The sequence below is a fragment of the Bison bison genome, unplaced genomic scaffold, assembly GCF_000754665.1.
Source record: "Bison bison bison isolate TAMUID 2011002044 unplaced genomic scaffold, Bison_UMD1.0 scf7180017864495, whole genome shotgun sequence".
Classification (NCBI taxonomy): domain Eukaryota; kingdom Metazoa; phylum Chordata; class Mammalia; order Artiodactyla; family Bovidae; genus Bison; species Bison bison.
In genome coordinates this window covers 6,686,871-6,710,021 of record NW_011495054.1, presented here as the reverse complement: position 1 = coordinate 6,710,021, position 23,151 = coordinate 6,686,871, and the positions used below count along the sequence as shown (strand labels likewise).

The 23,151-nt window shown below is 43.9% G+C and overlaps 1 protein-coding gene across 1 annotated transcript in view; it reads left to right on the top strand.

Annotated features, from left to right (window-relative positions):
* ANKRD13A (ankyrin repeat domain 13A) overlaps window positions 1–23,151 on the top strand; it is a 34,929-nt gene that overhangs the window by 577 nt on the left and 11,201 nt on the right. The window contains exons 2-6 of the mRNA XM_010828842.1: window positions 11,642–11,825; window positions 13,849–13,973; window positions 16,215–16,260; window positions 17,370–17,513; window positions 17,692–17,881. Coding sequence (XP_010827144.1) covers window positions 11,642–11,825; window positions 13,849–13,973; window positions 16,215–16,260; window positions 17,370–17,513; window positions 17,692–17,881 — 689 coding nt within the window. The remainder of the gene's footprint in view (window positions 1–11,641; window positions 11,826–13,848; window positions 13,974–16,214; window positions 16,261–17,369; window positions 17,514–17,691; window positions 17,882–23,151) is intronic.

Here is a 23,151-nt window from a genome sequence, read left to right as displayed (position 1 = left end):
GGGTCTTACCCCGGCTAGAGGAGCTGGGGAGTCGGGGATCGTATCGCCTCCCTGAGCCCATCTCTAGCCCTCTGGGGAAGGGGACGGGGCACCGCCGTCCCCTTCCGCTCAGCAATCGAGGGACAATAATAATAACAGCAGGATGTGTACTGAGTATTTAATGTGTGCCAGGCCGAAGGTTTTATATACATTCTCCCTCTTAACCTTTCCAGCAGCCCTAGGAGGTAGGTACTATCCTTTCATTTTACAGAGAAGGAAACTAAAGACGCTCAGAGATTATGTCTCTTACACAAGGTCGCTTACCTAATAAACACCAAATCGAGATTGTAACTCTGGCCAACTGGCTCCAGCGTGCACCGTCTTAACCAATTATTCTTGCCTTTCTCCAAAATGTGTGAGCAACACACACCTCTCACCCCACCCATTCTTTTTGTCAGGAAGGGCTTGGGCTTGGTTGGGTTTGGAGCCCAGGTTCTAACTCGCCCTGTGACCTTGGGCAAGGCATTTTCCCTGTCTTGGCCCACGTCCTCTTCTTTGTGGAATGAGGGTGTTGATACCCATGTGGGCAAATTCTGTACTTGACTGTTACCAATAGGTCTGGGGTGATGCCCAGGAAAAGCTCCCCAGGGAGGCTGATAAACACCAAAGTTTGAGAATTGCTGGTGCACAGCATCCTTAAAATCACTTCCTGTTCTAAAGTGCTTTGATTCTTTTTTTATTTATATTCCCAGCTTTATAAGCAGTGGTTCTCAGTTGGAAGTGATTTCCTCCCTCATCCCACACATCTGGTAATTAATAGAGACATTTTTGTTTGTTACACTCGGGGAGTGGGTGTTACTGGAATCTAATGGGTAGAGGCCACAGAGGCTGCTTAGTATCCTAGAAGACACACATGTGTAAGACATCCCCCTCCCCAGTTAAGATTTGTCTTTCCCGAAATGTCAGTAACATCCTTTTTGAGAAACCCTGTCTTCAAAGCAGCACAGTGATTCTGGGAGGTATTGGTACACTCAAGTTAAAAACCGACATACTTAGCAGTTACGATGTATATGTGTGTGTTTTAGTCCCTCAGTCGTGTCCAGTTCTTTGCGACCTCATGGACTGTAGCCCGCCAGACTCCTCTGTCCATGGAATTCTCCAGGCAAGAACACTGGAGCGGGTGGCTATTCCTTTCTCCAGGGGATCTTCCCAACCCAGGGATCAAACCTGAATCTCCTGCGTTGCAAGCAGATTCTTTAAGTCTGAGCCACCAGGGAAGCACCTCGTGTAATTGTTCGGGTTGACTTCATTTTATCTAGTGTATTAAAGTTCTGGTTTTTGGATGGCTCAGATTTGATGCGCTAATTGTCAAGAAATTCTAGAGGAAAGAGGGCATTGGTTTTCTTCTGATTTGCAAAAATTGAGCAAGGTCGGCATTCCCCACCCCACCCCCCCTCCGACACCCCCACTTGATGAACAGTTACTGCTAAGTGTGTTCTTCCTTTTTGGCTGTGTTGGCCCTTCACTGCTGCCCGGGCTTTTCACTAGTTGTGAGTGGGGCCTACTCATTGCGGTGGCTTCTCTTGTTGTAGAGCGCTGGCTCTAGGCAAGTGGGCTTCAGCAGTTGCGGCTCAAGTGGGCTCACTTTTTGCAGCTCCTGGGCTGTAGAGCACAGGCTAAGTAGTTGTGGAGCCCAGGCTTACTTGCTTCGCGGCATGTGGGATATTCCCTGATTAGGGATCGAACACATGTCTCCTGCACTTGGCAAGCGGATCCTTTACCACTGAGCCACCAGGGAAGCCCTAAATGTGTTCTTGTACTCTGCCATCTTTCTTTAAGTCTGTTGAGCACCCAGTGGAAGTCAAAAGTTGCCCTTTTTTCTTTTAAATTCTCTGTCCACACAGAATAAACTTTTGTCGTAAGAGTCCTTGTTCCTAATTAGATCATGCCCCCAGAGTAAATGATTCAACAGTTAGGCATCACAGTGTACCTGATGATTCAATTCCCTTTCTCTTACTAGACGTAGATCAGAGGGAACCCGCTATCGTTTTTTTCTCGGCTTTAAGTCTCACCTTAGACACTTTGAAAATGACCAGACAGTCTTTGTTTTTAGGCCTGCTGTGTTTTGCCTCTGTACTTCCTCAGTATCGGAGCCTCACAGCTTCTTGTGAAATATTGAGATAAAGTACAAGGAAAGTCACAAAACTAAAATCCTATCTGATAGAGTGGTTCACCATCGTCATTGAACCACACACATGTTCAATACCAATTTCAGAAAACAGCAGGCTTTCTGTTCATGGGAGGTGAGGAAAAGAGTTAAAACGAAGCACCGTCTTTCTTTATAGAAAAACTCAGTCGATAATAACAGTCTTGATTTGTAATCTGAAATGTGGCATGGTTGAATTATTTCTTTTTCCTGCAACTTGTGATAGAAATGTTCATCAAAAGTTCTCTGTGCCTCTTACCTTGAAAAACATTAAGGACACAGGTGATTAGCGAATTCTAATTTTGCAGCAAGGTAGTCCTGGGATACATTGATCCTTAGTGCCTTTGAGTGTCAAGGAGATCAAGAAAGAATATGCATCTTTGCTACTTATTTGTTTTTGACTTTGTTATCTGTTATAACTGTAGATCATGTCACAAGATTCTGTTTTCTCTGGGGGAGAGACAGTTGAAGTGTATTCAGAAAAAACATCTTGACTGTGGAAGTTGGACTGTCATGACCACGCAGTCCAATTGCAATCCTGAAACTTTGGCCATTGAAGGGGTGGAGATGGGGCTGGCCTCACGGGTGTGTAGTCTCGGCAGTTGCCCAGGGCCCTGTCCTCAGAAATGGCTCATGCTTGGTTCAGTGCTCTGTTGTCATCATCTGGGAAGTCTTACTATTTTCTTTTGAAGAAGGGGCCTTGCATGTTGATTTTAATCTGGGTCCTGTGAATTATGCAACTGCTTCAGGATCAAAAACTTGATTATTGATACCATTAAAACACAAGGCAGGGAATATTTTGTTGCTTTGATACTCATTGAGATCCTCTGTTAATTATGAAATAGCTATCTACTCCCCTGCCTTGGAGGCAGTTAGGTTAATGGCCAGTACTAATACTAGTTACGTTGTGAGCTTGGGTGCTTAATTTACCCTTAACAAATCAGTTCATGAGCTGTCAAAATGCGGAGCATTAACACTAAACGCTTACTATTTTGCCAGGCACTGTGCTGAAATGTTTTTGTTGTTTTTGGTTTGTTTTAACTTTTTCTTTTATATGGAGTATAGCTGATTAACAATGTTGTGATAGTTTCAGGTGGACAGTAAAGGGACTCAGTCATACATATACATGTGTCCATTCTCCCCCAGACTTGTCTCCCATCCCAGCTGCCACTTAACATTGAGCAGAGTTCCCTGTGTTATACTGTAGGTAAAAAATGCATATACTTACATACATACATACATATATATATATATATTTTTTTTTTTTTTGCCACGCTGCACTGCATGTGGAATCTTAGTTCCCCTACCAGGGATCAAACCTACCTGCACACTCTGCATTGGAAGCATGGAGTCTTAACCACTGGGCTGCCACGGAAGTCCCTTAAAATGTTTTATGTGCAGTTTTAGATGTAATTCTCACATCAGTCCCCAGGGGTTAGTGCTTGTGTGATTCCCATTTTACAGATGAGGAAACAGAGGTGGAGAGGTTCAGTCACCTGCTTACCAAGTCGTCAAACTAAGATGTCAATCCTGAGGAAGTCACTCTCACAGAATAAGAATCCTGTATTCTTAACCCTCCTGCTTTCCTTCTTTTGGTAAAAGTGCCTCCATTTCAGGATTCTGGAGAAAGAGGAAGGGAAAAGATCAGAAGGTGCGGGCCCAGGGTACCTGGAAGCAATACATTTACCATAGCTGCTGCTGTTAATATCATCATCATCCTGGGAATGTGGCTCCTTCTATGTATGTTCCAATTTTTCTACAAGGAACCCGTATTGGCTGCATAATTAAAAACAAAAAATTTCCATCACCCCAGCAGTAAAGCCAGCTGTTTCACTTAAGGCTTTGTTTGCCAGTACTTTTCTGCAGTCCGTTCTTCATTCTTTCCATCCCACGAGTGAGACATGAAGCTGGCACACTGGTAGCTGTAAGAATTTTTATTTTGTTCTAGGAACAGCAGCACAGAAAGAATCAAGTTTATCCAGATGAAGAAGAATAAGCACATGTTTCTGAATGTGTGTGAGTCAGCCCCACCATGTCTTGTTCATTTAGCCGAAGTTCACTGCTTGTTTAACTTTGCCAGAGATGAGATTGTTTCAAGCTTTCAGCGTTTACTCAGCCGAGGCACTTTATTAAGTGCCTCTTAACCCATCAGCTCTACTGTCTTTAATATTCAGTGGGGCCTTAAAGTTGGTCGGTGCAGTTGAAATGATTTGTGTTCTGGTTATGTCATTTGTCACTTAGCCAGAGAGGTCTGTTAAACATCTTTCAGCCTCCCTGCCGATGCTGGGCGAATGAATGAAAATTTAAGGGGACAGATGCAAAGGACAGTCTGTGCACCTTAGCAGAGGAGGGAAAGCCCTGTGGGATCAAGTGAGGTAGAGGGTGGCAGCTGAGGCCTGACTCCAGGGCCAGCCCTCAGTTAGGGAGCCAGCAGTGAAAGCACAAAATCTGGGCCAAAGAGGACGTTCTAGGCAGCGGCAGTGCTCAGAGCCTGATCGGGAACCACCCGGGGATTCTCATCGCAGCCCAGGGCAAGGCTGGGTGAGGCCACCGGGCACTCATTCCAGCCAGTCCCTGTTGGCTGGAGGCCCACCCTGAGCCAGAGCCTTGGATCCATGGGAAAGAGCCTGGAGCCTGCTCTCAGGTGCTCCTCCTCAGCCCCTGGGCTCAGTTGCACCTTTGCAACCAGGCACGTATTTATACCTCCCCCGGACTTGGGGTGGGAGAACCAGCTCAGGCCCCAGCTGGCCACAGAGGACGAGGGCCATCTGAGCACGCACAGGACTCTCTCAAGCAAAGGGAGGGCCAGTTAGCAGCCTCTTGCCTGAGGCCTTCCCCCCAGGAGGTACCTGTGATAGTTTCCGAAGTTCTGACTGTGCACCACTCAGAATGGGTCCCCCGAGGCTAGTTAGGGACCCGGAAGTGGACCCAGCTGTCAGACACAGCAGCCCGCACTCAGCTGCAGAACAGTAGGCTACCAAAGAGGGCTTGGATAAGAAGAGTCGGTGGGCTTAAAAATTAGCACATAAGGAGACATGGAGAAATCGCACGCCTTTTCTTCTTTGGGAGGGCACTGTGATCATTAAGAGAGTGGGCAGTTTTAATTTGGTGCAGCTCATCATTGGAGAAACTTAAAGGAAAAACTTAAATGATCAGCTATGACAGTGAATTCCAGTGAATTCTGAGCTCTTGCTAACTCAACTCATGTCATTAGTTTAGGACCCTCAGCTCCCCTATTAGCTGTAAGGAAATTGGAACAAATCCCTTTTAGGGAGAAAGCGACAGCTTATGTGAAGCAATGTAGTGTAGGAGTATAATCATAAGAGCTGACTCTTCTAAGAGCTTGCCATGAGGTTTACCCTAGTAAGACTTTTGTAAGATAGGTGGGGTTTTTTTGTTTGTTTGTTCTTACTGTTCCCGTTTTACAAGCGCGCATACTGAAGCTCAAGAGGAGTTAAGCAACTCGTCAAAGAGCATATAGATCGTAGATTAGACTTATGTGTTGCATAAAACACATACATAGGTTGATTTTTAAACATCTTTATTGAGATTCAATTCCCTTATGCAATTCACCCATTAACGTGTATTATTCAGTTTTTAGTGTATTCCCTGAGTTGTGCGACTGTCACCACAGTCACATTCCAAAACATTTTCATCACCCCCGAAAGAAACCCCACACCCATTAGCTGTCATTCCCTATTTCCCCCCAACCCTTCAGCCCCAGGCAACATTAAGCAGCTTGATACCTCTATAGATTTGCTTCTTCTGGACATTTCTTATAAATGGAATCATACAATACGTGGCCTTTTGTGTGTGGCTTCTTTAACCTAACATGATGTTTTCAGTGTTCATCCATGTCATGGGAGGTGTTAATACTTCATTCCTTTTAATGGCTGAATAGTACTCCCGTGTGTGTGTGTGTGTGTGTGTGTGTGTGTGTGTATGCTATATTTTGTTTATTCCTTAGCCAGCTGATGGACATTTGGGCTATTATGAATAATCCTGCTCTGCTTATCTGTGTATAGGTTTTTGTGTGACTGTATGTTTTTATTTTTCTTGGGTAAACACCTATAAGAGGACTTGCTGGGTCTTATATTAATTCTGTGTTTAACTTTTTGAGGAACTGCCAAATGTTTTTTCAGTTTGACTGCACCATTTTACATTCCCATCAGCAATGTATAATGGTTCTAGTTTTTCCACATCCTTGTCAACACTTGTTATTGTCCTTTTGATTGTAGCCATCCTAATGGATGTGAAGTATTATCTCATTGTGGCTTTGATTTGCATTTCCCTAAGCTTCCCTGGTAGCTCAGCTGGTAAAGAATCTGCCTGCAATGCAGGAGACCCCGGTTCCATTCCTGGGTCAGGAAAATCCCCTAGAGGAGGGATAGGTTACCCACTCCAGTATTCTTGGGCTTCCCTGGTGGCTCAGATGGTAAAGAATCCGCCTTCAATGCAGAAGACTTGGGTTTGATTCCTGGTTCGGAAAGATCCCTTGTTGGAGGGCATGCAACCTACTCCAGTATTCTTACCCAGAGAATCCCCATGGACAGAGCGGCTTACAGATCATGGGGTTGCAAAGAGTCTGGCGTGACTGAGCAAGTCAGCGCAGCACAGCACAGTGATTAGTTATTTGAGCGTCTTCCATGTGCTGTTGGCCATTGGCGTATCTTCTTTGAAGAAGTGTCTATTTAAATCCCTTGCCCGTTTAAAAACTGGATCATTTGTCTTTTTATTCATGGATAGAGTTCTTCATGTATTCCAGATGTGCACGTGCTAAGTTGCCTCAGGTGTGTCCGACTGTTTGCGACCTCATGGACTGTAACCCTCCAGGCTCCTCTGTTCATGGGATTCTCCAGGCAAGAATACTGGAGTAGGTTGCCATGCCCTCCTTCAGGGGATCTTCCTGACCCAGGGATTAAACGCGCATCTTTTGTGTCTCCTGCACTGGCAGACGAGTTCTTTACCACTAGGGCCACCTGGGAAGCTCCCATATTCTAAATACTAGCCCATTAATAGGTACATGACTTACAAACATTTTCTCCCTGTCTTTGTCTTTTTACTTTCTTTATACCGTTTGAAGTATAACAGTTTTCAGTTTAGATGGAGTATAATTTACCTATATTTTCTTTTGTTTCTTATGCTTTTGATGTTGTATCTTAGGAAATTTTGCTTAACACAAGGTCACACAAATATAATTGTATGTTTTCCTCTAAGAGTTTTATTGTTTTATTTCTTACATTCAGGTTTATGATCAACTTGAGCTAACGTTTGCATTTAGTGTATATAATACTTCATTCTTTTTTTGCATGTTGATATCTAGTTGTTCAAGCACATTTGTGGAAAAGATTATTCTTTCCCCATTGAATTATTTTGGCACCCTTGTTGAAAATCAATTGACCATAGATGTATAAGTTTATTTCTGGACTCTAAATTGTATTCCACTGATTTATATGTCTACCCTTTTGCCAGTATCACAGTCTTGATTGCTGTAGCTTTGTGTAGTAAGTTTTGAAATTGGGAAGTGTGATTTCTCAAATTTTACTCTTCTTTTCAAGATGATTTTGGCTATTCTGGGTCCCTTGAATTTCCTTAAGAATTTTAGTATCACCTGGTTCATTTCTGCAAGAAATAAGCTGGAATTTTGATGGAGATTGCATTGACTCTGTAGCTCAGTTTAGGGAGTTTTGACATGTTAAAATATTAAGTCTTCTGAACCATGAACATGGGATGTTTCCATTTTTTAGATCTTTATTTCTTTCAACAGTGCTTTATAGTTTTCAGAGTATAAGGTTTATACTTCTTTTGTTACTTATTTATAAATGTTTTATTATTTTCAATGTCACTATAAATGGAATTTTTTATTTTACTTTTGAGTTGTTACAAGTGTATAAGTATACAACTGATTTTTCTACATTGCTGTTGTAGCCTACAACTTGAACTCATTAGTTCTAATATTTTTTAAGTGGATTTCCCAGGATTTCCTATATGTGAGATCATGTTGTCTATGAGTAGAAATAGTTTTACATTTTCCTCAGATGCCTTTTCTTTCTTTTTCTTGCCTTATAGTCTTGGTTAGAACCTCTAGTACAATGTTTAATAGATATGATGAAGAAAACATTCCTGTCTTATTTCTTATCTTGGGGGAAAGCATCCATTCTTTCACCGTTAAGTATGATGTTAGCTGTGGGTTTTTCATAGATGATGTTTGAGGAAGTTCCCTTCATTCCTAGTTTGTTGAATGTTTTGGGTTTTTTTTAATCATGAAGGGTGTAGGATTTTGTGAAATGCTTTTTCTGCCTCATCTTAGTCCATTTGGGCTGCAGTAACAAAATATCACGAAGTGGACAGTTTATGAACAGTAGAAACCTGTATAGTCTTGGCGCCTGGCAGTCCATGACCATGGTGCCAGCGGGTTTGTGTGGTGTCTGGTGAGGGCTTTCCTCCTGGTTCATAGCAAGTGAATCCTCACAGTGTCCTCACTTGGTGGAAGAGGTTTCACAAGCTCTCTGGAGCCTGTTTTCTAAAGACACTCATTCCATTCATGAGGGCTCCACTCTCATGATCTAAGTACTTCCCAAAGGCCCCACTTCCTAATACCATCATCTTTGGAGGTTAGGATGTCAACATACGAATTTTGGGTGGACACTTCACATTCAGACCACAGCGTGCATTTATTGAGATGGTCATATGTTTTTTTTTTTTTTTTCTATCAGTATGATGTGTCACGTTAATTGATTATTGGATGTTAAGCCACCCTTGCATTTGTGGGGTAAACTCACTCGGTCATGGTGTACAATAACCCTTTTCATATATTATTGAATTTATTTTGCTAAAATATTGTTGAGGATTTTTGTATCTATAGTCATAAGAGATACTGTCTGTGGTTGTCTTTCTTGTGTGATTTGTTTGTCATCAGCATAATACTGAGCTTATAAAATGAGTTGGGAGGTTTTCTTCCTTCTTCTGTTTTTGGGTTTGTGAAGAATTGGAATTAATTTGTTGAACGTTTGGTAGAATTCACCAGTGAAGCCCTTCTGGGTCTGAGGTTTTTTTCCCCTGGGAAATTTTAAAATTACTGAGTCAATCTTTTTACTTGTTATAAATTTTTTCTGGTTTTTTTCCTAAGTGAGTTTTGCTAGCTTGTGGCTGCCTAGGAATACGTGCCTTTCATCTAAGTTCTCATTTGTTGGCATACAGTTGTTCATAGCATTCATTTATAATACTTCTCATTTCTGTAGAGTTGATAGTCATATCCCCTATATCATTCCTGATTTTGGTAACTTGAATCTTCTCTTTTTTTTCTTTTGGTTCTTCTAGCCAAAAGTTTGTCAATTTTGTTGATATTTTCCAAGAGCCAACTTTTGGTTTTGTTGATATTTCTCTGTTGATTTTCTATCTTTTTCCCCCCACCAGTTTCCACTCTAATCGTTATTCACCCATTGTTTTAAATCACACTTTCATTATAATATATCATTTTCCCTCCCTTATCTCCTTTCAGATGAGGAGGGGCATAGGAGGCCCTGCACAGTTATAATTATCTATGCAAAGTGTACAGCTATGGGACTCAGACATACAGTTGCCCCACCGCTGCCCTGTGGTCAAAAATAGAAAAAAGTTAACTTAATATATTTGAATTTGATTGTATACATCATATCTAGTGACCCAGAAACTTGAGCCTTACTTCTTAGTCCCAGGTGTTGGCTTTGTTCTAGGGTGTGAATTAACGACTGAAATGACTTAGCAGCAGCAGCAGCAGCAGTTTCCCCTTTTGCCTGGTAAATATTGTTAAGCATCTCCTGTGTCTGGCAGCGTGCTAACCCTAGCACCTTTCATGTAGTACATAAAACTTGTTGAGTAAGAAAGCATCATCTATAACAGACGTGAAAGATAAGAATGAATTTGCTAAGTCTTTCTTTCCTGCTAAACTTCAGCTAAGTTAATAGTTTTAAGTCACATTACTTAAAAGAAAAAAAAGAACAATGATTTAATGCACATTAGAGACTAAGGTGGCAGAAGCTAAGAAATATAAGATTCAGATCCCGCCCTTTGGAATTCTCAAGTGAGATAAACAGGCCATCCCTTTGGAAAAGTCAGGGAATCCCAGGAGGTGGTGTGGGCCCTATTCTAGGAGACATGATGGCCTTTTAGCACCTGAGAGAACACCGGGCCTGGAGTTGGTCCAGGAGGACACGTGTTCACTTAGCAGAATGTCTTCAGCCACTTCTGTTTTTCTTCGATACCAGTCTGTCTTCACTTCACAATGGCCGCGATACAATTAGCAAAACAGGGAGGTCAGGTAGCTGTTGGATAGTGGCTATTTACCCACAGTCCTGCTTACCTTCCTCTCCTGTGGCCGACAGTGGCTTGTCCTGGATCTCTCTGGAGGCTGCCCCACAACTAGCATCACACATCAACATAAAGCACATTTTCTAAGCAAGCAGTCTCATGATTTGGGGCTGTGGTGGGTCTTCATTGCTGCACACAGGCTCTTTTTTCTAGTAGTGGGGGCTACTCTTCATTGAGATGTGCAGGCTTCTTATTTCTGTGGCCTCTCTTATTGGGGAGCAAGGGCTCAGAGTCGTGGTCCATGTGTTCAGTAGTTGTGGCTCACAGGCTTAGTTGCTCCGTGGCACGTGGGATCTTCTGGACTAGGGATCGAACCCGTGTCCCGTGCACTGGCAAGCAGATTCCCAACCGCTGGACCACCAGGGGAGTCCCCTTAAAGGTTTTTATTTTCCAACAGCCCCACGGAAGTTTCTTGTATCCTTGGAAGAACATTCAGAGCTGTCTCAGGAAGGCAGCACTGACCCGTTCAGACGGAGCCCTGGACCCCAGTGCAGGTTCCGGAGGGAGGGCCAGAGTAGGAGTGAAGAGTAGAAGCCAAATGGATGTCTATCTGCGTCCTCATGCGTGCCTGGCGGACCACGCTCACTGTATGTGGGACCCACGGATGCTGCCACTTCGGGGCACTTGGAGCTCAACAAACAATAACAAGAGTGGTGTTTTGGTGGGAATCCAGCTAGAGAACGTACTTTTATTCTGACCCAAATTATCTTCTGTACTTTCAGTTTTGATTAAAGTCCTTGCACTTCCTGTTCTGGACTTGAGTGCTGAGATGTGCTGGAGAAATCCCCCACGTTCCACACCACAGGGTGGCTGTGTTTCCATGCAAGCCCTTAGCCTTATTTAGACTTAATTTGAGCGCTGTTGTGCTTTGGGTTGTGTTTGATGATCGGAGGCCTGTAGCTGGTGTTTGTTTATGAGGCTCTTAACTTTATAGAAAAAGGAACTCAGTAACCGTCACCTTTATTTATAGCCCCCAGAGTCACATTATTTCAGTTCGTGCCCATGTGTAAGCATTTGTTTTTCCCATGTACTGCTGTCTTGAGTGTGCAAATACTATTTTTAATTTCTGTACTTACTATTAACCTCTGAAACTCCTTTCCACGTTTTTGTGTCCAGTTATATATATCCAGTTACATAAATGCCAGTGTTTATTTACAGAACGTGGAGGCCCTGGATCCTCGAGGTCGCACCCTGTTGCATCTTGCTGTTTCTTTGGGACACTTGGAATCTGCCAGAGTCCTGCTCCGACATAAAGCAGATGTGACAAAGGAAAACCGTGAGGGTTGGACAGGCAAGTGTACTTGCGAAATAATGTAAAGCCTTCCATTTTGTTTTCTCTCTCTGAATAAAGGGTAGCCTCAGTCCTCATTGTCTTCAGAGTCATCTTTATCTTGAGCTCTCCTGGGACTCGGGGCCGGGGAAGGAGCTGAGAGCCTCGGAGGCCACTGGCTTGTCTGCAGCACAATGGTCCCAATTGTGCCCTGGGTCAGGCGCCCAGGGTAGGGGGTGACTCTTCATCCAGAAAGCAGCTCTCAGCGCACCAGACACGAAGGCGAGCACCCGGTTTCCCCTGAGGAGCGTGGCGGTAACTCCAGCAAATCCATCATGATGGACAATCAGAAAGAAATGATAGGCAGTTTGAATCACCATGTGAAGAAGGAGTAGGCGGCGGGCTCTCACTGGGTGTCTGACTAGTCCTTTTTCTGCCTTGCTTGTTTGAAATGGCTGACAGTAAGGCTGGGAAGGACTCAGGAAAAGCCAACACAAAGGCGCTTTCTCACTTGCAGAGAGCCAGTCTGCAGTTCCTGGGGGACCGTATTCATCCATACCTAAAATCTAGGACCACCAGCCGTGGATGTGTGGACGTGACTGCCGCTGTGTGTAGCACAGCCATCCTGGAGGACCTCACCGCAGAGGTACTTGAATTGGCAGGAAATGCGTCAGAAGACTTGAAGGTAAAGTGTATTACGCCTCGTCACTTGCAACTTGCTATTCGTGGAGATGAAGAATTGGACTCTCTGATCAAGGCTACAGTTGCTGGTGGTGATGTGAGTCCACACATCCACAAATCTCTGGGAAGAGAGGACACAGAAGACTGTCTAAAAGAAGCCTGGATTCCTTATTATCTCAGGACTCTAAATACCCCTACAGCTATCCAGTGTTGGTGATTCCAGTGGACCATATCTCTGGGAATAAGACAGATTTGCCTTTTTTGTAATTCTGTTTGAGCAAGTTGGAAGCTTAATTAACTTTCCAACAAGCCAAATTTCTGCATTCGAGTCTTAACCATGTTTAAGTGTTACTGTGGCTTCAAAGAAGCTATTGATTCTGAAGTAGTGGGTTTTGATTGAGTTGACTGTTTTTGAAAAACTGTTTGGATTTTAATTGTGATGTAGAAATTATAGTAACAAACATTTGGTTTGGCACAGACATTTTTTCTGTACCAAAAGAAAAAGTGTGGTGGATAAGCTAAATAAAGGTCATATCTCACCACCCCACCCCCCACCGGCCAAAAAAAAAAAAATTATAGCTGAAAATAGTATCCTTTTCCAGTGAAATCCTGGCACTTCACTTGTTTTGAGACTCTTGAGACTCCCTTGGACTTTGAGGAGATCAAACCAGTCAGTCCTAAAGGAAATCAACCCTGAATATTCATTGGAAGGACTGATGCTGAAGCTCCAATACTTTGGCCACCTGATCGAAAAGCCAACTCATTTGGGAAAACCCTGATGCTGGGAAAGATTGAGGGCAGAAGGAGAAGAGATGGCAGAAGATGAGATAGTTGATAGCATCACCGACTCAATGGACATGAATTTGAGCAAACTCCAGGAGACACTGAAGGACAGAGGAGCCTGGAGTGCTGCAGTCCATGGGATTGTGAAGAGTCAGACACAACGTAGCATCGAAACAACAACACTTGCTCTGCAAGCTCTCCTACTACTGGTCCAAGTAATTGGGGGTTGACTGAGCAAGAATACACACAGCCTGCCTGCCCATCTCCACAGCTGTGTGATCACACAGTGAAAGCCAGCTCTGAAGACACCGTCAGGATTTGAGTCAGTAGTAAGAGACAGGGGGAAGAGAATAATGGCAGGTTTGCTCAAGAGGCTGAAAGTGCTCTGCTCTCTGCTCAGTCAGGCAGGGGTTAAAGTAAGTAGTCATGGTTGTGAACATTGGGTGGGGCTGGAGCCTCTGTCCCGCTTTAAAAAAATTGTTGGCCTTCGATCCAGAGAGATACTTTTCAAGCTGGCTTTGGAATTTGTGAATAAGTATGAGAATACAGGGTGATCAGATTACATCTTTTTGCCTTCCAGTTTTGCACGAGGCTGTGAGCACCGGTGACCCCGAGATGGTGTACACGGTCCTTCAGCATCGGGACTTCCACAACACGTCCATGGCCCTTGAGGGAGTTCCGGAGCTGCTCCAGAAAATTCTCGAGGTAGCCATAAAAACTGCCAGCGCCATCCGTGGAGTTGAATGCTGACACAGCAGCCACAGACAGTTTGACATCCTTGTGCACCCTCCCAAACAGTTTGAAGGATTGTGAAAACGATGTATTGAATACCAAATAGCGTGATTCCTTGCTTTTGCGATCTGTTAAATGTATGATGTCTTTCACAAACTATGTTTCCAGGTCACTAGACTGACTCTTTTAAGTGCTATTTAAAAGTTAGAACTAAAGACAAATGGACATCAGGCAATTAATTTGTCTAGCTGCCTGTTTTCTTAATAGTAGCATCCTGAGCTTGGGTCATCTTGGGGAAATTATAATGAACTTCATTACTGTCTGGGGATTTTCAGGGCCTGTTGAGGCTCAGAAGTCTTTGTGCAACTCTCCTTGACACCTCTGTCACTTCTAGCCATTAGTATTTTGTGACGTCTAATCCATTGCCTGAACTTAGAGTTACTAGCTTTGGGGCAGTTTATCTGTCTTGTGAGTAAAAGGGTATGGGCTCTGTAACACTTGGAGAAGTTTCTTAAAAGATTTTACTTCTAGGCTCTCAAGTTTGTTTTGTTTGTTTGCTTTAATATTTATTTATTCGACCTCGCCGGGTCTTAGTTGCAGCACGTGGGCTCTTCGACCTGGCACGCACGCGTTTTAGTTACAGCATGGAAACTCTTAGTTGCAGCATGTGGGATCTAGTTCCCTGACCTGGGATCAAACCCCCAGCCTCCCGCATTGAGAGTGTGGAGTCTTAGTCACTAGACCATCAGGGAAGTCCCCCTTGGATTGTTTGGGATGATAGTTACCATTCTTCAGATAGCCTTTGTCACTTGCCGTAGCTGTCTTATTGGTCAGTCATGTGCAGTATTCCTGAGGCAGCCAGCGGTTCAGTTTTCACATCATTTATTCTCAGTTGAAGCACAGAAGTGAGCTCCCCCAAGTACTTCCAAAGATACTTGCTAGATAAATCAGCTTCCCACACTTCTTGAGAAAAATTAACAGCTCTGTTGAGAAAAGGAATAACTTTGCTGTGAGACAATCTGAGCATTCTTCTTAAAAAAATATTAACACTTAAGCTAAATCCTGCCTAAGACATTGATTTTCCACATACTGCACGGAAACCATCCGTGAAACATAAGTTGTTGTATCCACTGATTTTAAAATACATGTGTGTTTGAGTGCACAGAGATCACATAGATTGGTTTTCTTGTCTAACTCACTGTAGGAGGAACTAAAAACATCATCTGTCCATTTGACAAAGCAGAAAATGACTTATTTTACCTAGAGTCACCCCCCCCATTTTAAAATTCCATGTAGAAGACTTTTTTCACCTGTGTTGATCCATAGCCATGAACTGCCCTGAATTATACCCTGTGTTGGAGGTTACAGACAGCCCACATATGACCTGGTGCTCCGTGGCACCAGAGGCCATGCCTAACAGCCTTTCAACGGTGTCTCCTCACTGCATGTCCATGTTTCTTTTCCATTGTCCCTTGGAGTGACTTTACCCATCTTTGGAATCTGGAATTTCTATCTTTTGTCTTTTTGGGTTTCTTAAGTAGCTCTCCCAGAACCTTCTATAGGAATTCATGGTGGGTCAGAAAATGATTCTAAACAGGCTTGCTGTGGTGGTGTGAAACCTCAAAAAGCCAAATTCTAGAAGTTTAAGAAGAAAATGAGGGGCAAAAGTCTGAAGGAAAATAACTTCCTGGGGACAGTGATGTCTCACACCCTCCTGGTTTCAGAGTGGTCTGATAAACACCCCACCCTTCCCAGCACACAGAGCCTTTTGCAGTCAAGCTCCCTGTAGGACAGGTGGGGTCCACACTCCTTCTCCTTGCTTAGACCAGCCTGTGACCCTCACTGCTAGGAACCCAACTGAACCCTTAAATCAGATTTGACTTTTATCTCCCTCCAACCTTGTCGCCTGCAGTTAACTTTATTAACTGTCTAGACGTATTTTATAGTGAGATAAAATAACAGCCTGAATATAAAAATAGGCATTTAGTCTGATGGGTTTGCAATTTATGTTTCTTCTTATTTTCTCTGTTCTTTCTCCCTCTGCCTTTTGAACAACCCTATCAGCCCTTACTGTGTGTGTTTCGCTAATGGTACCAAGGGTAATTTATTTTCTTTTATTTTTTAAATTAATTTTTATTGGAGTATAGTCAAATTTACAATGTTGTGTTAGTTTCTGATAGCAGGAGTGATTTCTTTTAAACCTTTGTCCTTCAGGCTCCGGATTTTTACGTGCAGATGAAATGGGAATTCACCAGCTGGGGTGAGTGGCTGTGAGCTTGAAATTCATTTAGCTTGAATATAGGCTTATTTTTCTTTTATGGAAGTTATATATTTATTTTTTAAATCTAGGAAAGGCATACATCAGAGTGACAGTCGCCCACGGTCCTACTTAAGCACAGGTGCTTACTGTTGTAGGTGTGTTCCTTCGAATCGTATCCCACACGCATGGGACTTTTTCTCCCAAGCATTCGTCAATAGAATATATAGACAATTTTGTCTCCTCCTTTTGTTACCTGTGGCTGACATTTATCCATATTATTTGTTTTTTAAAATGTCACTTTAGAGGGGCTAAAGTCTTTAGTAAGTAGATTTATCATAATTCAGTTACTCATTTCCTTATGTAGTTCAATGTGATTCTTTTAAACTTGTTTTTCTAAGGAAGAAGATGAGATGAACATTGGAATAGCTCATTTTTTAACAAAATGGATGCATTGCTCCAAAATCTTATGTAAGGCAAATTGACTGACAGTAATTTTCCTAGATGTTCTACTTTTGTGTCTTGTAGATCAGTTAATGACAGCTTCCAGCTCCCAGAGCCTCAGCAATTTTCACTTCCAGACTTCCCTTTCAGGCATGAAGTCATATTTGCCATGAAACATTTAAACGAACTAAAAAGTATATGAAGGAAGAGAACTTGAGAGTCTTCTATACATCTGAGTTCTTTTTAATGAAAATAATAACCCTGAGCCCAAGTTTTGATAAAGCATCATGTTTTAGACATCTGATCTTGTGACTCGTGGGAACGACAGGATAGTGGGTTGAGGCCAGATGGACACTCACTAGCCCTGCTGGCGGCCAATAAGAGGGGTTCATCTGGGGCTGAGAACACACTTGCGAATCTGATTTAGCGTTTTCTCTGGGCAGGGCATAGATCTGCAGTTTTATAAACGGCTCTAGAACTGAAAGTCCACTCTCATTCTTTAAGAATGACTTCTTGTATCATAAGCATGGGATCCAGGCCCAGTTCTGTATGACCGTTGGCATCTCACCTCTCCTGTCCTTTCAGTAAAGTCAGGGTCCTGATTTGCGGGGCCTGACTGTTCTGCCGGGCCCTCAGGCTTTTCTCAGTAGTGCACATCTCTTCTCCAGTGCCCTTGGTTTCCCGAATATGCCCGAATGACGTCTGTCGCATTTGGAAAAGCGGTGCCAAACTGCGTGTGGATATCACGCTGCTGGGCTTTGAGAACATGAGCTGGATAAGAGGGAGGCGGAGTTTCATCTTTAAAGGAGAAGGTGAGTGGTTTCCCTTGTAGTCGTCACTGCTGTTGCTAAGTTTAGAGTGATTTTTCACCATCGAAACGTGTTCGTGTGTGTGTGTGTGTGAAAGATGATGCAGTTCAATATACGAAGCTTCTTTGGTTTCACATCTTCCTTGCACTGTGCTTAGTTATGCCCTTGTTTCCGTTAACAGACAACTGGGCAGAGTTGATGGAAGTCAACCACGATGACAAAGTGGTCACCACTGAACACTTTGACCTTTCCCAGGAAATGGAACGGCTCACTCTGGACCTGATGAAACCTAAAAGCAGGGAGGTTGAGAGGCGGCTCACAAGCCCTGTCATTAACACCAGCCTTGATACTAAAAACATTGCTTTTGAAAGGTACGGATTTAAGTTCTGCATTTTCATGTCTAATCCCATTACTGCCATCTTTATAGCATGTATACATTAATTGGAAACTATGGGTGGATTAGAATTTTTTTTCTACTATGGCATAAGAAACACTAGTGGGCTTTAAAGTTGATCTCTGCTCCAACCAAATGGAAACCACAGCTGACATCCTCCACCATATGGCATTTTTATCACACGTTGGTGAAGTCTTGGAGAAACGTCTTCATATTCTTTTATGGGCCCTTTTCTAACGGATTTTACCTGAATTTTATCTTTGTGTTTGGCAGTCCACAAGACTCCCCTTGTCCCAAACCATGGAGCTTGAGTTTCTGAGGCAGAAGCAATCCAGTATCGAATGTGGTTGGTTATTAGTCAGATTCACACTTGGCATACAGTTCAATGTGGTTCTACCCCTTGCCTGCCCTCTGCTTCTCCATGAGGCCTAACGGTTTTGAGCAAGTCTGGAGGGTTTCAGTTTGATTCCAGACTTTATCTGGAGCAACCTCTGGGGAGGTCTCTGCCGTGGTTAAGCCAGGTGAGAATGGGTGTCTTCCCTAGGGGCGGCTCCAAGACAGGGAGGGCTTTGTGAGGGGGACAGAGGCTGTCACAGCTATTAGTTAGGCTAAGAGTTTATTCCATAGATCACACTGAACCCAGGGAGTCTACATGAGCCCTGAGTGTTTGCCTAGGATGTCACATCCCGCTCCCTGTAGACCAAAGCCGCATCATCTGAGCTGACACAGACAGCGTTCTCCTGGACTCAGGCTGTCTTCTCTCTTAATGAGTATATGAACTGTTCTTTTTCTTTTCATCTTTCTTTCCAGTAGAAAATTTATTACTAAAACCAGGAGTCTTCTGTGTAGTCAGACGTAAGACTTAAGTGCCCCTTCCCCCTAATTTAGACCAAGCTGTGGAATTAAGGTGTTTGTTTGGTAGCAGAAGAGAGAACGTCAGGTATCTGCTGCCTTGGGTGCAATACCCCTGAGGCAGGGTCAGTGCCCTTTCGTCAGCCTCTGGGCACCGGTCTCACCAGGTGACAGCCGCTGTCTTCCTGGGACAGCAAGCTTTAGGGACTGACCATACCTGGAAGGGTCTTGGGAAGACATCTCCAGGCTTGAGCACCTGCCTGTGCAGGGCGGGAGGGCCCGCCTGCTCAGGGCTCTGCTCTGAAAGCTGGAAGACGGGAGAGCGAGGGCTGGAGGAACCTGGCGCCGCTGGCGGAGCTGCTCCCTCTGCGGCTTTGAGCCAGCAGCTTCATCTCCGGGTTTCTGTTTCGTCAGCTGAAAGGAGAAAAAGAATGAATCTTGAGCTGAAATCTCAGATGTCGTGAGAAGAGCCAGTGTTCCCTCTAGTTCAGCAGCAGAATTGCAGGGTTATTGTTTGGTCTGAAGTGTCGTTTACAGAGAGGTGATGGTTACTGGCTGTTACCCAGCAGGTAGATGGGCAATGACCGCACCTTCCGTTCATACTGAGTTGCATTTTGTATTTCTGTGGCCTCGGGGTTTTCAGATAGTTCAGGCTAACCCTCCTTTTGCAACTGATAGGGAGTTGCTGAAAGAGAATTTTCTGGAAAGCAGCTGCTGTTTTGGTGGAGCTCAGAATTAAGTATGTACTCAGTGAGTTTCTTGTGCTTCGAGCAAGGACTTGAGCCCCTCACGAGGGTGAGGTTTGCTGGTAGAAATAGAAAAAGTGTGCTTGCCCGCTTCTTACCCAAGTGAGGTGTGAGCAAGCATTCAGCGGATTAAATTTAGCAGATGAGGGTCTGATATATTCGAATAGTCTTTTTCTTCCCTTTCTTTCTTCTCATCTGTCACTCGGAGCTCGATGTTGGCAAACATGTACTTTTCCCGTGTTCAAGTTTGGCCTGTGGGTATAGACCCTCTGTTTGCAGTCTGGATTTTTCTCTCATCTGAAAGGTTCCTGCCCTGCCCACCTTGAGGCAGCCTCCGAGCCCAGCACCAGTTCAATGGCCTTTGGGGTGCTGTCTCCCTCAGGAGACAGGCAGAGGGAAAATGGCCGAAGAGGAGGCTGGGTTTCCTCCTGTCATTTTCAGAGCCTCTACACATACAGTTGATCAAGAAGTTAAAACCAGAATCTTGGTTTTAAAACAGGATGTAGATGTTGAGTTGAGGACCTAAGCTGTCAGAGAGTGGACATGGGGAAGGCGATGGAGCAGCCGGGATGGCGGATGGGGCGGAGGTGGGTGAATGAGGAGCCTAGCGGTTCCCAGGGAGAAAACGTGGTTCTGATTTCTCAGCATCCACAAAGGATGCCGTGGAGCAGACTGGGTCATCCTTTGGTCCCGCAGAAGACCAGGTGCCAAAACCCTGTGATTTCTTGTGCCAGGATATCGAGTTCTTACTGAGAGACAGGAACTGAGGATCGATTGGTTCCCCCAAAGGAAGATCTGGATTTTCATTGATCACTGACAAAAAGGGGCCTTGGCTTTATGGATCAGTCAGGTGTGGTCCCTAAATGTGTTTCTGGAATGTGAATTGGAGACAGCTAGCCTGCAGGGTCATCCCTTTAGGAGCCCTCTCTTTCCTTCAGTGGGTCACATTGCACTCAGTTCAGTTCAGTTGCTCAGTCATGTTCGACTCTTTGCGACCCCATGGACTGCAGCATGCTGGGCTTCCCTGTCCATCACTAACTCCCGGAGCTTACTCAAACTCATGTCCATTGAGTCGGTGATACCATCCAACCATCTCATCCTCTGTCGTGCCCTTCTCCTCCTGCCTTCAATCTTTCCCAGCATCAGGGTCTTTTCCATTGAGTCAGTTCTTCACATCAGGTGGCCAAAGTATTGGAGTTTCAGCTTCAGCATCAGTCCTTCCAATGAATATTCAGGATTGATTTCCTTTAGGATTGACTGGTTTGATCTCCTTGCTGTCCAAGGGACTCTCAAGAGTCTTCTCCAACATCACAGTTCAAAAGCATCAATTCTTCAGCAGCTCAGCTTTATGGTTCAACTCACATCCATACATAACTATTGGAAAACCATACCTTTGACTAGACAGACCTTTGTTGGCAAAGTAATGTCTCTGCTTTTTAATATGCTGTCTAGGTTTGTCATAACTTCTCTTCCAAGGAGCAAGTGTCTGTTAATTTCATGGCTGCAGTCACCATCTGCAGTGATTTTGGAGCCCAAGAAAAGAAAGTCTGTCACTGTTTCCATTGTTTCCCCATCTATTTGCTGTGAAATGATGGGACCAGATGCCATGATCTTAGTTTTTGAATACTGAGTTTTAAACCAGCTTTTTCACTCTCCTCTTTTACTTTCATCAGGAGGCTTTTTAGTCCCTCTTCACTTTCTGCCATAAGGGTGGTGTCATCTGCATATCTGAGGCTATTGATATTTCTCCCTGCAATCTTGATTCCAGCTTGTGCTTCATCCAGCCCACCATGTCGCATGATGTACTCTGCATTTTAGTTAAACAAACAGGGTGACAGTATACAGCCTTGACATACTCCTTTCCTGATTTGGAACCAGTCTGTTGTTCCATGTCCAGTTCTGACTGTTGTTTCTTGACCTACATACAGATTTCTCAGGAGGCAGGTCAGGTGGTCAGCTATTCCCATCTCTTTAAGAATTTTCCACAGTTTGTTATGATCCACACTGTCAGAGGCTTAGTCAATAAAGCAGAAATAGATGTTTATCTGGAACTCTCTTGCTTTTTCTGTGATCCAACGGATGTTGGCAATTTGATTCCTTTGCCTTTTCCAAATCCAGCTTGAATATTTGGAAGTTCTCAGTTCACATACTGTTGGAACCTCACTTGGAGAATTTTGAGCATTACTTTGCTAGCATGTGAGATGAGTGCAATTGTGCAGTAGTTTGAGCATTCTTTGGCATTGTGTTTCTTTGGGATTGGGATGAAACTGACCTTTTGCAGTCCTGTGGCCACTGCTGAGTTTTCCAGATTTGCTGGCATATTGAGTGCAGCACTTTCACAGCATCATCTTTTAGGATTTGAAATAGCTCAACTGGAATTCTATCACCTCCACTAGCTTTGTTTGTAGTGATGCTTCCATGAGGCCCACTTGACTTCACATTCCAGGATGTCTGGCTCTAGGTGAGTGATCACACCTTCATGGTTATCTGGGTCATGAAGATCTTTTTTGTACAGTTCTTCTGTGTATTCTTGCCATCTCTTCTTAATACCTTCTGCTTCTGTTAGGTCCATACCATTTCTGTCCTTTATTGTGCCCATCTTTGCATGAAATGTTCCCTTGGTATCTCTAATTTTCTTGAAGAGATCTCTAGTCTTTCCCATTCTGCTGTTTTCCTCTATTTTTTTGCATTTATCACTGAGGAAGGCTTTCTTATCTCTCCTTGCTATTCTTTGGAACTCTGCATTTAGATGGGTATATCTTTTCCTTTTCTCCTTTGCCTTTCACTTCTCTTCTTTTCTCAGCAATTTGTAAGTCCTCCTCAGACAACCATTTTGCCTTCTTGCATTTCTTTTTCTTAGGGATGGTCTTGATCATTGCCTCCTGTACAATATCAAGAACCTCCATAGTTCTTCAGGCATTCTGTCTATCAGATCTAATCCCTTGAATCTATTTGTCAGTTCTACTGTATAATTGTAAGCGATTTGATTTAGGTCATACCTGAATGGTCTAGTAGTTTTCCCTACTTTCTTCAGTGTAAGTCTGAATTTTACATTAAGGAGTTTCATGATCTGAGCCACAGTCAGCTCCCGGTCTTGTTTTTGCTGACTGATGTTGCACTAATGGTGGATAATGAATAGGAAAACTAAGGCTCTGGCCCCTCCTTTCTGTGATGGACTATAATAAACACCTGAAACTCCTTCTTCCCAGCCTGGACTAATTTCTTTGACCAGATCTCATCAGAAGAAAAGCAGACTGTTTGGAAAAACAGGGTGCAGGTCACCCCCTCCCTGCCACCTGTGTGTGCCCCGTGTCACCCAGGGTCGGGGCGGAAGGCAGGCTCAAGTGCAGCCGTCGCAAGGAGCTGGGATGTGATATCCTAGACAAAGGGGCCATCTGGGCAGGGCTCCCCGGGGCTTGGGAGCGTTTCCCAGAGTGAGCTGCCTTGAAAACGATCCACAGCTTCTTGGCTGCTTTTGGTTCCTAAATGTGTTTTTTTCCAGGCATATATTGAGTGGAGTAACGAGGGGTTCAGGCACTTAACCAAGGCTGCAGCTGCTGCCGAAGTGCTGACTGCTTTAAAGCAGCTCCAATGGAGCTGGACTCAAGGGCTAGGCTAAAAAACCACTTGAGACATGGTTCCCACCACT